The 15,125-nt window shown below is 48.7% G+C and overlaps 1 protein-coding gene across 2 annotated transcripts in view; it reads left to right on the plus strand.

The window, feature by feature from the left end:
- The first annotated feature begins 9,227 nt into the window (after positions 1-9,227).
- Positions 9,228-15,125, plus strand: part of TCEA3 (transcription elongation factor A3) — a 380,591-nt gene continuing 374,693 nt past the window's right edge. For both annotated transcript variants that reach the window (XM_066638962.1, XM_066638963.1), the window contains exons 1-2: positions 9,228-9,389; positions 14,354-14,416. In XM_066638962.1, coding sequence (XP_066495059.1) covers positions 9,321-9,389; positions 14,354-14,416 — 132 coding nt within the window. In that variant the 5' untranslated portion in view covers positions 9,228-9,320. The remainder of the gene's footprint in view (positions 9,390-14,353; positions 14,417-15,125) is intronic.

Genomic DNA, 15,125 nt, shown 5'->3' on the forward strand with positions numbered 1-15,125 from the left:
CAGTGGGGTAGCAGTGCAGGGGGTAGCAGTCACACCGGGCAACAAGCTTTAGGGGGGCAACAAGCTGAGCTTGACACTAGTGGCCAAAATTGAGCAAATCTTGGTATATACGAATAATACTATCACGATATATATCATTAGAAAGGTTATTTAATGCAGAATTCAATGAAACAAACCACATTAGAATAACTGTATTTTATCAAAAGTTATGGCCAATTAACCAGAAAACGAAAATACAACTGTCTTAAAGAACAAAAACTGACTTTAACTCAAAGCTGACTTATGAGACTGATTTTTCTGAGAGCCAAAGAGATGTTCTTATGATACAGCAGAGAACCAGTAAGATGTGAATATGAGTCAGCTCTCATTTCCATGTAACATAATACAGCTACTCCTGCTAACTGGTAAAGAGGCTCTTTTTCACATGGTGCTCCTCTTCTATTTAGCAGGGGGAGAACAACCGTCCCTCATCACCCCAGCACAGTGTCTTGAACCAATAAGGGGCAAACTTTTTATGTATTTACCTAATAAAGTTTGATTTTGTCATGGGGGTGGCCACAAAATCTTTGATTCCAGGTAGCAGATAGATGCCTTAGCTATGCCACTGGCTGGGGGGAGATGGCAGATCAAGTGGGTGATGAGCTCCTTGGGGAGGAGGCAAGTTTCCCCCCAATTTGCACTTTTAAAAAAGCCTGGGCTTGATATCACTTCCTGCTGTGAAATCACTTCCAGGGCATCATTTTGAGCTCCGCACTGGGCTACACATTCATTAGCTACGCCACTGCAGGAAGCTGCGCTAGATGGGCCTATGGCCTGATTCAGTGGGGCTGTTCTTATCTTCTTATGGGAGGCAAGTAAAAAGCATTTACTTATTTTTTTAACTAACCCCACATAAGCCCTAGGTCTAGCAATGGGTCTCTTTGGACATACACCACCTGTGTTGGTGGTGTATGTCCAAGGTGGGAAAAGGGGCAGGGAGGTTTCTGAAAGGGGGGATTAGATTCAGCATGCACCATTGCTGCTGGATCCACCCCCTCCTGCCCCAGTCCCTCCCACGGAATGCCCCAGTCCTCCCCTTCCGTGCACACACCTGCCCTCCCCGCTGACCTGTTGTTGGGGGATATAGGAAACCCACTGCTGCCTGGTCAGCACCACTAACTGTTTCTGGCAGCCACCCAGCAGTGTGCTCAAGTGTTGTATTTCGCAATGTGATAAGTCAGGTTGTGCTGCTGGAACACAAGTTCCAGCAGAGCAGCCCAAGGATAGGATTGTGCTGTCACTCACTCTCATATGGGGTCAGGAGTACTCTGTCCCTTGTGATGCTAACTTACTCTGACCAGGATGCAGCTGTTGTTCCTGAAGATGGTTGGTAGTGCTACATCCGTTGCATTCAGGATGCGGAGTGCATTCTTGATAGAGTCTTGGTTCAAGGAGGAATTTATCAGCATGTCTGCAAGGGAAAGAAACAGCTTCGACTCATCCCACCATACGACGGATGCCCCTTCATTGCAACTCCTCCCTGGCCTCCATCGGAATGAGATCAGAGAATCCCGTATTGAACAGTTGCTTGACCCTCCATTAGATCAGCTGAAGGTTGCTTGCTATTGACTGCCAAAATATGTGGTCCTCTAGTCTGGAAAGATCTTGGTGAAGCTCGGAGGAACATGGTGAAACAGCGACAGAGTTAGGACAGCCACTGCATCCACTGCAAGAGGGTGGCAGGGAGGAGGAGGCAGTCCCGTGGCGATGACTAGCGGGTGCCTGTCAAGGCAACAGTGCCCATGAGAGGGGGTAATTTGTACCCAGGCAGAGTGAAAAAGGGGGCCCAGCAGCCAAAGGAGGGGCCACAGAAATTTCTCACCTGGACTTGGGATGCTGGGGTTGCTGCGGCATTGGCTGCTGCAAGCCATATGCACCGGGCCAGGGAATGCATACATGACACTCCTTAACACGGTGTCAGATCCAGGAGGCAACCGGCCTGCTGCAGTAGCTCTTTAGTTTGTGGATCCACTTTCCAGGAAGGACTGTATAAGAGCTCAGGGACACAGCGGTGCGATTACAGCTACTGCAGAAGTGCATTTTCTGCAAGCAGGACATTTCCCATGCTCCTGGGAGCCCAAAGACAATGTTGCTAACTTTCTGCAATGATTTTCTACATTTTCTCCACATGGGGAAGCCTGGTAGACCCAGGCTCCAAAGACTATTCTGGCTGCTACCACTCTCCTCCCACCCTGTTTCACCCCCTCCCTGTCCCCATTCTGCCTGCTCCCGTCGCAACCCTCCCCTCACTCTGTTTCGCCCCATCCTCTTTGGGAAGGGGCCCAAAAGAAACTTAGTCATCCCTGGGAAAATTCCTCCATGCGCCATTTGAACACCCTCATGCTGTCTAGACTCCAAGTGCCCTCAGCTCAAGGCAGCCAACAGAGTAGGAGCAACCCACACTGAGCACTGGATGCTCCAACGCTGCAGCAAGGGCTACTGCATGGAGGGCAAGAGGGAGGCCCCTGGGTTTCTTCCAGCTCCCCTTGCAACTGATTCTACACCTAGAAAAGAGAGAGAGATGCTGCCTGAAAAAGAAAGCTGCCAGCCTTCATTAGCCTTGCCAAGGGGCCAGACAACGAAAAGGCTTTCAACTGGCAGTCTTCAAATGTGATGCATTCCGGGGCAGATTCAAGGGGGGAACAAGGATCCATGGCAAGCCTCAAATTGTCCACGGGAAGCAGCCCAAGCACAGCCAAGAACACAGGTCTACCCAGCAGGTAGATCTGGGCTCCAAGTCTGGGTGGGAGCCCAGGTCTACCTGCTCAGCAAACCTCATCCATGTAAGCCAGTAGATTTGGGTTCCAAGTCCAGGCAGAAGCTCAGGTCTATCCACTCAGCTAACCTCATCCTGAGAGGCCGGTAGTCCTGGGCTCCAAGTCTGGCTGACCTGGGCTCTGGAGTTAAGGCAGTGCTTATGACCCGCCCAACAAACACAAACACTCTGTCTGTCCCTGGATGTATTCTGTTCGACTTGGCAAAAGGTTCAGCGACCTTTGCAGGCAACAGCTCAAGCTCCTTCCAGACTTACCCGCCCGATGGCGCAGGATGGGCAGCAGCTCCCCGAGAACCTCTACCGCATTCTCATCGCACCTGGCATCTGTATCCAACGAGCAGAGACAGAGGATTGTGACCAGGCGGGGAAGCAAAGGCAACTCTACGGAAGGCTGGAGAGAAATGAGGATTAGCCAATGCTGGGATAAACAGCTCACCCTGATGGCAGGAAGGAGACGTCCTATTGCAGGGATATTTTGCATCTTTACATCTCATAACCCAGGCACACTGACTATTTATCAAACACCTATGATGGCTTCTGGCTGAAATTCCCAAAGATTCAATAAAACAATCAGAACAGTGCAATATTACAAGCGGCAAATGACAAAAATACATCATGAGAACAACAGGAGTCTATGAGAAAGGCATAGGAACCCGGGGAACCCGTTATGCACGGATCCCATATCCACAGATTCAGTTATCCGTGGACTGAGTCCGCAGGACCCCCTGGGCGCTTGCCCCCTCCGGAGGCGAGGGAAGCTCTGCTTCGCCCAGAGGGCTTCCCCAAACCTCCTCATGCCTTATAAGGCTTTAAAAAGCTACTTCTGGTTTCTCCGTGAAACCGGAAGTTATGTTATTTGAGCTGCCAAGCTCAGCCTGAGCCCGGCAGAGGCCAAGGACGGGGAGGTCTGCTTCCCTCACCTCCAGAGGGTGGGGGGCAGCTGTTTGCCAGCATCCACAGTTTCAGGTAACTGTAGGAGGTTCTGGAATGGAACCCCCGCAGATACAGGGGCATGCTTGTATATAAATACTGTAATAATTACAATAATAGTAATAATATAAAAACAAAGAACACTGTGTGTGGTTAAAGCATCAGGTGATCCGTACCCTACATGGTGTTTGTCAGGTGTTTAAATGGGGGCTAGTATCTACCCCTCAGTGTGATTGCGGGTTCTCCCACCAAACCATGTACCACATTGTGTCTGGCTGCAAACTGAGGGCGTATAATGGCCCATGGTCTGACTTTTTCTTTGAAGGTCACTCTGTCTTTGAATGGCTGCATAAACTGGACACTGACATTTGATCTAGTCTAACTGATATAGAAGTCCATGTATTATATGCCTTACGCTAAATCAATCAATCAGGTGATGAAATAGAACCCCAGTCTTGGTCTGTCACTTTTTTCTTTGGTTGAATTGGAGCTACTTTCCCTCATTTTGCCTGTAGGTTGGGAAAACCCCATTCAAATCTCTCCTGGGCCATGAAATAATGATGAAACCTATGGCAAGGTTCTTACTGGAAGACTGGAGCAGGTCCAGAGGAGGGAGTCTAGGATGGGTGAGGAGTCCAGAGACTGCATCCTATGTGGACAGGTTGAAAGGGATTAGCATGAAGGAGTTGAGAGAAGAGATGTTTACCGGGTGATTTGGGAACTATCTGTCAATATCTAAGGGGCTGTTGCATGGAAGATGGAGCAGCCTTGTTCCCAGTTTCTCTGGAGGATGGTACCAGGACAAGTGGGCTTGGACTACAAAGGGGATTTTGATTAAACATTAGGAAGAATTTCCTAATGGTCCAAAGAATTGTGCAGTAGAACACTGTGTCTCAGAAGGTAGTAGACTCTTCATCATTGGAGATCTTTACGCAGAAGCTGGATGGCCCTTTGTCAGGGATGTTGTAGTTCTATGACTGGCCTACCCTGCAGGGTTGTTGAAAGGATGAGTAATATAATCTGTGAAGCAGATTGAATACTCTGAAGTACTTCAGAAATGAATATTGATTGCATGTAGCCGGCTTGCACAGCAATCCTGGAAGGGGCAGCCTTTGGTGTTCAAAACAAGGTTTGTCCAAACTACTCCCCTCAGTGACTCACGTATCTCTGGATCTCTCCCAGCAGATCTGCACACTTCTCCAGAGCCTGTGCCCGGATCAGATGGTTTGGGCTGATCATCTGATTCTGGAGAGCGGCCAGATCCCACATCAGCCTCACTTCCTCCCCGTCAGAATATCCCAGGTTTCTGGGAGAAGGAGACAGATAGAGAAGAAAAAACACACACAATTAGTAACAAACTGATGTGGGCTAACCATATCTGCGTCACCTCCATGGATTCCCTCAAGGAATCCTGCTCAGTGTAGCATGTTGAGCATGTGTAGCAGGTCTGCACTTCAAGTGACACAGATTCAAAATTTGCACCCCAGGATTGCCTTCCCTTGTCACCAGAGATGGTAGAGATTTAAGCAAAAATGGACTGCCGGCTAGTGAGAGTTGTTGGAACTACAAAAAGGCTCTGAAGTGAGGAATGCTGTTCCTCTCCTTGGCCTGGATTCCATGGGGTTAGATCAGTAGTTCTCAAACTCTTTCATATCAGGACCCACTTTTAGAATGCCAATCTGTCAGTACCCACTGGGTGAAGATATTAACCTTGAAGTGACGACATGGTTGGAAGTGACATCATCAAGCAGGAAAATTTTTAACACCCCCAGACAAAAAAATCAAATCAAATTAGAGCGCAATCCAAATGGTGCGCTTGGCCGGCACAAGTCCCTTGCGCCAGCCTAGGAGGGTTGTAAATGTGCCATAAAGCATGTGTGGAGACAGCTGGGCTGGCGCAAGAATGTGCGCCGGCCCGCAGGGGCTGCATCCAGCTTCTGTTGCCCCGATGATGGGTAAGTTCATGCCAGCCAAACTCAGCTGGCGTGTGGGTCTGGGGGGTGTGGGGAGGAGGAGTTTCGGGGCAGAGGGAAGGCAGGCTGCAGGCAGGCAGGTGGCAAGAGAGTGGGGGGTGGGGCCAGGATCCGTCACTTGTGCCGGATCCTGACCCCGTTCCTGGGCAGCATAGCGCAGCTCCGGGCTGCTCAGATCTACAACACCTCTTTAGGTGGCGAAGATCAGAGTCACAAGCTTTGGGGCTGCCGAAGCAAAGAGCCAGAGGCCAAGTACACACAACAGTGCTTTCCAGATCTCCTGCTGGAACAGGCAGGTTGGTGGCAGGGGCAGTTCAGGGGAGAATCATGGGCAGTTTGGGGCAGGCAGTAGGCTGGGCAGGGGGCTGGGCAGGGGCACCACCTCACCGCCTAATCCTAATCCCCTTTCCCTGCCCTGAACCAATCCAGAAGTCTCCTTGGACTTATGCAAGCAGAATAGCTACTATAGGTTTGATGAAACCCATTGGGGGGCAGGTGGCCTATGGGGAAGTAAGTAGGAAAACATTTGACTTATCTCCTGGGCTGTCTGGTACACACACACACATACACACACCATAGAATGCAGCATGTGCTCTGTCTGCAGCACTGTGCACTATGGGCTGGCAGGGGGGATAGGGTTGGGCCCCATGTTTCTGGCTTTGAGCCACTAAAGGTGACAGGAAACGCACAATGCTTTACCTTAAGGGATCATCCACCTGGCTAAGGGAGGTGCTGGTGTCACTGGTGAACTCAGTAAGCTGTGAATGAGAAAGATAAATAAATAAATAAATAAATAAATAAATAAATAAAAGATTAACAAGTTGTGAGTTCCTGCACCTTTTTTTTTTTTTTTTTTTTACACAAAAAGCACTGACTATGCCTCTCTCTGTTCTCATTGTGGAGCTACACAAATAGTGTGGTACTGTTGTGCCCTGCCATAGGTTGGGCCGAGTTGCAGCCCATCAACCCCACATCTGGAAGGTACCTTGGGAGAATCAAAAATCCACTTACCTCATCGGGTTGTTGAGACGCCATGTTTGACTCACACAAAGGAGGCTCACCGCAACAAACCCTATGAAAAAACTGATGAAACAAACTAGGGTTACAAAGGAAGAAAGAAAGAAAGAAAGAAAGAAAGAAAGAAAGAAAGAAAGAAAGAAAGAAAGAAAGAAAGAAAGAAAGAAAGAAAGAAAGAAAGAAAGAAAGAAAGAAAATGCCCTTTAATGCTACAGCCTAATTTATGAGCTTCCAGAGCAATAAACAAACACAACAAAGATGGATGTATCCAGTGTATGACGAATAAAGATTGCAGCAAAACTAAAGCTATTCAGAAATGTTAGTGGCCAAGGGCTTCTACAAATCAAACTCTATGAACATAGATAACCAGTGCCAAAAAGTCTCTTGCCTAGGAGCCCAAAGCCCAAAGTCTTCTCTTGCCTAGGAGGCCAAAGACAAAAGCCCCAAGCCCATAGTACTTGATAAGTCAACCACCAGCCCTTTGTGACATCAAGAGACTGCAGTGCCTGGCAGCCATGACCTAGGAACATTCAGCTTGGTGAGTGTCATAATGTTTCTCCAGGAGGTGTGAGAAGTTTGTCTTTGGTTTCCCTTCAAAACATCCCTCCCACACTGGCTACCAAAACCTGACATTTATGTAGTCATAGTCTGCTTTTCCTTGGTCCTTCCTTTCTTCACTTCCATGATTCCACCGTGGTGTTTCCCAAAGTGTGTTCCTAGGCACACTGGTTCTCCCTGTGATCCCTTCAGGAGCTCCGCAATCACACCATTAAGTGGCTGCCATCTGCCCCCAGCTGGTTTACTCATCTGCCTTCCTGCCTTCCATTGTAGCTCTCCTTCCTCATTCTCCTCCTGTTCGAGCTCTTCACCAATAGTCAGTGTTGGGCTCTGTACTTTGCCACTCTGTGCATATCCCAGAGCCCTGGAGCTCTCAAAGACTCCAGGCATGTGCTGGAAGACCATCTTGAGACACCTTTTGGGAACGCAAAAGACTTGAGAACTTCAAGATGTCGGGGGGGGGGGTGAGCATAAACAGAATGCTAGACACAGGGAAGTGGCAGCAAGATGCAATCTTGTGGTCTTGTGTGATCCCCAAGGTATCTTGTGGGCCGCTGTGAGATACAAGAAGCTAGATCGGATTGGCCCTGGGCCTGATCCAGCAGGGCTGTTCTTATGTTTTAATGAGAAGTGCTGCCCCAGTGGCATACCCATGGCATCTGTCACCCAGGGCAACCTAAAATTTTAGTGCCCCCTCCACTGTGAGTTGGGACCCATTAGGTGTGTTATTGGCCAATATCAGGTCGGTCCCCATTCATTTAAATGTGTTAAATTTAAATTTTTAATAAAACACCCACCTCTTTGCAGAGCAGTTAGCAGCTACCTTGCAAAACTGCAGGAGCTCCATTCTTTGCAAAGCAGTTAGCAGCTACCTTGCAAACTGCAGGAGCTCCGCTCTTTGCAGGGCAGTTGGCAGCTACCTTGCAAAGCTGCAGGAGCTCCGCTCTTTGCAGGGCAGTTGGCAGCTACCTTGCAAACTGTGGGAGCTCCATTCTTTGCAAGGTAGTTAGCAGCTACCTTGCAAACTGCAGGAGCTCCGCTCTTTGCAGGGCAGTTGGCAGCTACCTTGCAAAGCTGCAGGAGCTCCGCTCTTTGCAGGGCAGTTGGCAGCTACCTTGCAAAGCTGCAGGAGCTCTGCTCTTTGCAGGGCAGTTGGCAGCTACCTTGCAAACTGCAGGAGCTCCGCTCTTTGCAGGGCAGTTGGCAGCTACCTTGCAAAGCTGCAGGAGCTCCGCTCTTTGCAGGGCAGTTCGCAGCTACCTTGCAAACTGCAGGAGCTCCGCTCTTTGCAGGGCAGTTGGCAGCTACCTTGCAAACTGCAGGAGCTTTGCTCTTTGCAAGGCAGTTGGCAGCTACCTTGCAAACTGCAGGAGCTCCGTTCTTTGCAGGGCAGTTGGCAGCTACCTTGCAAAGCTGCAGGAGCTCCGCTCTTTGCAGGGCAGTTGGCAGCTACCTTGCAAACTGCAGGAACTCAGCTCTTTGCAGGGCAGTTGGCAACTACCTTGCAAAGCTGCAGGAGCTCCGCTCTTTGCAGGGCAGTTGGCAGCGATCTGATTTTTGAACAGCTTCAGGGCTTGAGGCTATTAGCGATCCGATCTTTCCACTCCCCCTTAGGGGACCCACCCAAATCCGGTCCAGACGCAGAGTCTGGGAACCACTGACCTAGAGGGTTCCGATCCACAGTTTAAGAAACCTTGCCTTAGCCCCACAGTAGCCACAGATCAGCCACCTGCACAACCACTGCCCTGCCTGCCGCCACCTTGGAAAGCTTTCCAGTACTTAATCCTTGCCTGCTATATTTAGCCACCCCCTGCTATGACTGCTCTGCACTGAAGTGCTTGGATGGCTCCACCTCCTTTTTTCCCTCCCCACCTTCCCCTTTGCTTTCCTTTCCCTCTCCCTCCTGCCTGCCCCCACCTTCCTTGTCAAACTTGCAGGAAGCACACAAACTTTTTCCCCTCCCCCACACACAAGCAAACCAAACAGCCCCCCCCCCCCGGCCCCCTAGACTTGGGAGAGCAGAAAGCATGGGGCCAGCGGAGGAGCTGATCCGAATAGCCAAGAAGCTGGAGAAGATGGTAGCCAGGAAGCACACGGTAAGCACCACTGGGTGGATCTGGCCCCGATCCTTTTGCTTGGGGGGGATCAAGACAGAGATGCCCCAAGTTTGGGTTGGAGGAACCCACCGCTGTTTTACCCTGTCCCACCCCTGGACTTCTTCCTGGTCTTCCGTCAGCCCAATCCTCTGCATGTCTACTCAGAAGTAAGTCCCATTAAAGTCAGTGGGGCTTGCTCCCAGGTAAGTGTGGCAGCCTCAGAAGGCTTTTGCAAACCGTGGGGCTGCTAGATGGAGGTAATGACATAACGGGGGGATGCAAAGTGCTAAGTTTTGCAGGGAGCCTCGCCACACAGTAAGCAAGCAGGCTCTCCCCCTCCCTCTCTGTTGCCCCCCTCCCGCCCAGAATGGCTTCGAAGGAGAGGGTCCGCTTGCACCCAGCGGTGAGACTCCCTGCCAAACTTAGTGCTTTGCACCCCCTTAGCTACGCCACTGGATGGAGGAGCACAGCCCAGGAAATAAAGCCAGTTCCAAAAAGGGGAAGCTGAATATTCCTGAGGCTGGGAATCTGGAACAGGGCAAGTTTATGCTCTCCCAGTCAAAATGGATGCATTGAGGATGTGCACTTGTTTCCTCTGAAATCCAGTTGGGTTCCGCTTGGTGACGATGAAGTTTTGTTTCTTTCTTTTCTTCCCCAAATCATACCTGATTCTGTTTTTCCTAGGGTTGCCAGATGCTAACGGGGACAGAGTGCCTATACCAGCTATTTTCAACCTTTTTCAGCTCACGGCACACTGACAAAGAACTAAAATGGTCAAGGCGCACCATCAGGTTTTTGCCAATCAACAAGGCACACCATGCTGCCGGTGGGGGGCTCACATCCCCCATTGGCTCTACTAATAAATGACCTTCCCCCAAATTCCTGGGGCACACCTGTGAACCTCTCGCGGCACACCAGTGTGCCATGGCACAGTGGTTGAAAATGGCTGGCCTATACATTAATCATTGAGGGCCAAATGTAGCCCCTGGAAGCAATTGATCCGCCCCACGTTATAATTGGGTTCTCCCAGCGAGATTATTGGGCTCTCTTGAAAATTTGAACCAGATTTGCACATTTTCTCTTTTGTCATTTGCAGCTCATGAGTTTCTGAGAACCAGTTGCTCATTTCTGGCCATCATCTGCTTAACGATGTCACTTTCTGCTTAATGATGTCACTTCCAGCCCTCAGCAGGCACCACAAATTTAAGGACACCCCCCTCCCTTCCGCCCTCTGTATGAAACCAGTTTGATACCCCGATATAGAAGAGGGTTTTTGAACCTTTCCCTGTTGAGCTTCACCTGCCAAAATTCCCTCTTCTATACAATGGTTAAAGGTATAGGAACTCTGTCCTCTTTGTATCCGGCAACCTTAGTTTTTCAAAGCATAGCCCTCCCTTCCCCCTGTCCTGAGTGTGGTCAGTCCCTATGAGGATTGGGGGGGGAGTGGTATGTAGACAACAGGTGTCTGGCAAGAGTCTAACCATGTAAATTTAAACTTCAACTGGTGTGGATCATGGGCAGGCCAAATAAAAATAGGGTAGGGTAGAGAGTGTGGGGTTTGGCCAGGGTTCCCCAAACTGTCAACTACCAGGACAGTATAGCTCAGCCTTGCTGCTATGCCGGGCCAATGCTGGTTCATGGTAGGAAAGGAGATATAAACGCTAGGCATGACTGTAACCATTTTCACAGTAGAAGAAAAATATTTGCAAGTATGTGTATTCATTTAGAATTATTATTTATAATTAGTTGGGTGGGGAGCATAAGTTCCTATAATTCTGTTGGACTCGATGGCCTGGCCAAAATGTGTTGGTTGGAACGTGGCTTACAGGCTGTAGTTTAAGCACACACCCCCTCCCTTCTAGGCAGTAACCTCTGCAATTTTGATCACGAACCATACAGATGAAATGCTTGCGTTGGAAAAGAGGCCCTACAAATCAATCTAATGCAGTGGTTCTCTGTGGGGGGTCGTGACCCAATTTTTGGTGGTTCATAAAGCTGATGGGGCAGATTAGGCGATGTGCATCAAGGGTTAAACAAGCTGTGTCTTGTGGGGGGAGGAGAGGGAGAGCACTGTCCAGTCACCATTATAGCCATATCTCTTGGCACTTATAAATCAGGCAGCAGCCTCTAGGGCAGTGATTTTCAACCTTTTTCATCTCACAGCACACTGCCAAGGCATTAAAATGGTCAAGGCACACCATCAGCTTTTTGACAGTTGACAAAGCACACTGTGCTGCCAGTGGGGGACTCGCATCCCCCTATGGCCCTACTAATAAATGACCCTTTCCCAAATTTCCATGGCACACTGGTGTGCCACCGATGGTCTGCAGCTATGCCGTGAGAGTTTAGGGGAGGGACATTTATTAGTAGGGCCACTGAGGGTTGTGGGCTCTGCTGTCAATAGATGTGCTTTGTCAATTGTCAAAAAAAACCGGTGGTGTGCCTTGACAATTTTAGCGACTTGTCAGTGTGCCGTAAGATGGAAAAGATTGAAAACCACTGCGCTAATGTAATACTTTATATGTTGTCATGAAAAGTTCGTACTGTATTCTTGCATCCCTTTCAGTGTTTCACAGGGAACAGAAATGTTCCTCCATCATCAGTTGGATGAATGGAGTGATAAGTAGGTCTGTCCCACGCTCCTTCTACTGTTTAAACCAGGGATGTCTAGGCCCCAGCTCGGGGGCCAGATGCGGCCTGTGGCAAGCCTCTATCTGACCCATGGCCAGCCTCTGGTCTCCTAAGAGCCTCTGGCCCAGTTGACCAAACATGACCAGAGCTGTGCTTGTGGGGTGGGGAATGGGGGTCTCTTTAAGTGTGTGCTTTATTTCTTTGGTGTGTGTTGGTGCTTGGAGAAATCTTGGAAATCTGAGCCCATTTATTCATTCATCGATGTTCCATCTCTAATGTATTTATTTAAATTTTGTGTTTAAAATATTTTTTTCCCAGCTCTTGACACTGAGCCAGATATTTGACGCGGCCCTTTGGCCAAAATGTTTGGAGATCCCTGCTCTGGGCAGATCAACTAATGTTTGGCTGTTCATCTCATTTAAGCCACACTTGTGTTTACAACCTGAGGTTTGGCCCTTAGGTTCTAATCATTGTGAGCAAGGCCAGAATGGAGCACAGCCAGGGGGCCCTGAAGAAAGAATGTGCCTCTGAAGTTAATGTTTGACTTCCTTTTGCAAACTTTGTTCTAGCAAGGAAAACTATAAATAGCTCCTCCCCCTGCCTCTCCCACCAGATCTCCTTTGGCTTCCCAGGTGTTCAGCCCAAGGACCAGTGTTGACAGCTGTGGGAGGGCACCTGGTTGCAGATGACACCCAAAGCAAACGGGGTGCGCCTGCCTTAAGGGATTTGAATTGCCTACCTGGGCAGGGAGTGTGAAGAACTCATGAACTAGCTTGCAGATGCGACTTGCCACCTGAGCTCAGGTCAACCTGGAAGAGGCAGGCTTGTTTCTGTTTGGTTTTGGGGTTTTTTTAAGTGAGCAATGTGGAGATAGCAGCAGAAAAACTGGAGCTGTGCCCCAGCACATTGTGATAAATTGGCCGTGTGCATGCTTTTCAAAAATGACATTGGCCTACAAATATTTTTAGCAGTCTGCCCTTGCAAACCTGTCATTAGCAGTCAATATTAATCATTTTCAGCATTTCATAAACTACATGTGTTCCTATTTTCCAGGGACAGGTCCTATGCTGGACTCTGTCCCTGGAAGAAAAACAAACAAACCCTGCCCTTCTTTTTGCTTTTTGGGGGTGCCTTGTAAACCTGTCCAGGCTGCAGTTTACCTGAGAGTAAGCTCCACTGAGCACAGTGGGCCTTATTTCTGAGCCAACTTACAGAGGATTGTGGTGTCAATGTCAGTTGTGTTTGGCCAGGGTTCAGCTCCGTCCCAGTGCTCTGAACCAGTGGTTCCCAAACTGGTGGGTTGCAACCCACCAGGGGAACAGGAAGCAGACCATTCCCAGTTAAGGGGATGGTGGCAGCGGTACCATAGCAATGGTGGAACCGGAAATGGGTCGTGATCGGATCGAGGAGCCTTTTGGAGCAGCTGGAATGTCCACAGAAGAGGGCAACCTGGAGCAGCTTCAGAAGAAGGCTAAGATGGAGAGGGGTTGGAAACCAAGACCTATGAGAAACGGTTAAGCCATTTCTGCCCATTGTTGCATATAAGCAACAGGGATCAAATGTGTACACTTGTGAGCTAGACAGAAATGTGTTAAAAGACCTTGTATGTTTCGCCTGGTGAAAGAATGTAAAAGGAAGGTAGGCTTGCCATCTTCCAAGTATTTGAAGGGCTGTCACGTGGAAGAGGAGAACTGTTCCTGAGGGGAGGACTAGAACTAATGGGGTGAAGCTTCCTGGGTGACCCTGAGCTAGTCTCCATCTCCCAGCCTAACCTAACTCACAGGGTTGTTGTGAGGACACAAGGAGATAAAAAACTATGTATACCACCCTGATCTCCTGTGGAGGAAGGGTGGTATAAAAATGTGAAAAATAAATTACAGGAAAGTAGATTTTGGATAGATATGTTAATTCCTAACTGTAAATGCTGTCCAACACTGGATCAATCTGCCATGCAGTTCTGCACTCTCTTTCATTGAGCACTGAGCAAGGGGTTGGACTAGATGACCTTCAAAACACCTTCCAACTCTACACTGTATGATCCTATGACTGTCTGCTCACTTGCTTGCCTGTCCAACCCTGGCAATGTTGTAGAAGACCCACTCTTCATAGTTTACGGAGATCCACTGGGGAAGTCTTGCCTAAATGCTCTCAGGGTACAATCTTATGTACATTTACCAGCGATCAAGCCCCATTGAACATAAGTGGAATTTCCTTCCAAGTGAACATGCACAGAACTGCACCATCAGATATCCTGAGCTAAGAGAACATTAACACACCTTGCATGAGATAAAAGGGAAAAGTTGTTTAAGTCACAATGTCCAATCTTCTCCTAGGAAGGAGCCCTTGATCTGTTGAAGAAGCTGAACGATTTCACAATGACCATTCAGCTGCTGCAGGTAAGGCAGAGTGGAAGACTAGCAAGAATGAGGACAAGTCTAGGTGGAAGTTTTTTATACTTTTAGACCATATGTATTTTAGTGGAATACCTTAATGCATTGTTTCCCAAACTACAAACTGGGTTGCGACCTGATTATTAGTGGGTCATGAAATTGACAACCTGAAGGCTGACAAGGAAAATGTATTGAGCCCTATGGAGATGAGTCACACACGTGTGTTTACTCATGTACTCAAACATGCCTCGGTGCACTTCGAAAGGCAGGCCAAGTGGAATGCAGTGCCACCAGAATGGTCCTGAACTGATGAACACAAGGCCCCAGAAAACTCTGGGGGGAGAAGGAAGTCCCCCCTCCAAACTGATAAGGCAGATATAATGAACCCTATGGAAAGCAAAACTGAACCATTCACGAGTAGGCAAGCATACCTCCCTTTATATCAAAGGCTAGGCAAAGGAGAATGCAAGGCCACCAGAATGGTCCTGATTCAAGTAACTTGTAGCTCAACAAATGCTCCAGAAGACACACACACCCCAGCACCATAGTAAAAACAGAGGCTTGAGCAGCTGGTAAAGTGAAATTTTTTTTTTTCTTTTAGTCACATAAACCTCGGTGGGTTCTGATAAGAGTGTAATTTTGAAAAGCGTGTCCTGGTGCTAAAAAGTTTGGGAATGATGGTGTAGTTTTTGGGAGCTCCATCAAGCTTTTGTGT

The sequence above is a fragment of the Tiliqua scincoides genome, chromosome 10, assembly GCF_035046505.1.
Source record: "Tiliqua scincoides isolate rTilSci1 chromosome 10, rTilSci1.hap2, whole genome shotgun sequence".
NCBI classification, from domain to species: Eukaryota; Metazoa; Chordata; class Lepidosauria; order Squamata; family Scincidae; genus Tiliqua; species Tiliqua scincoides.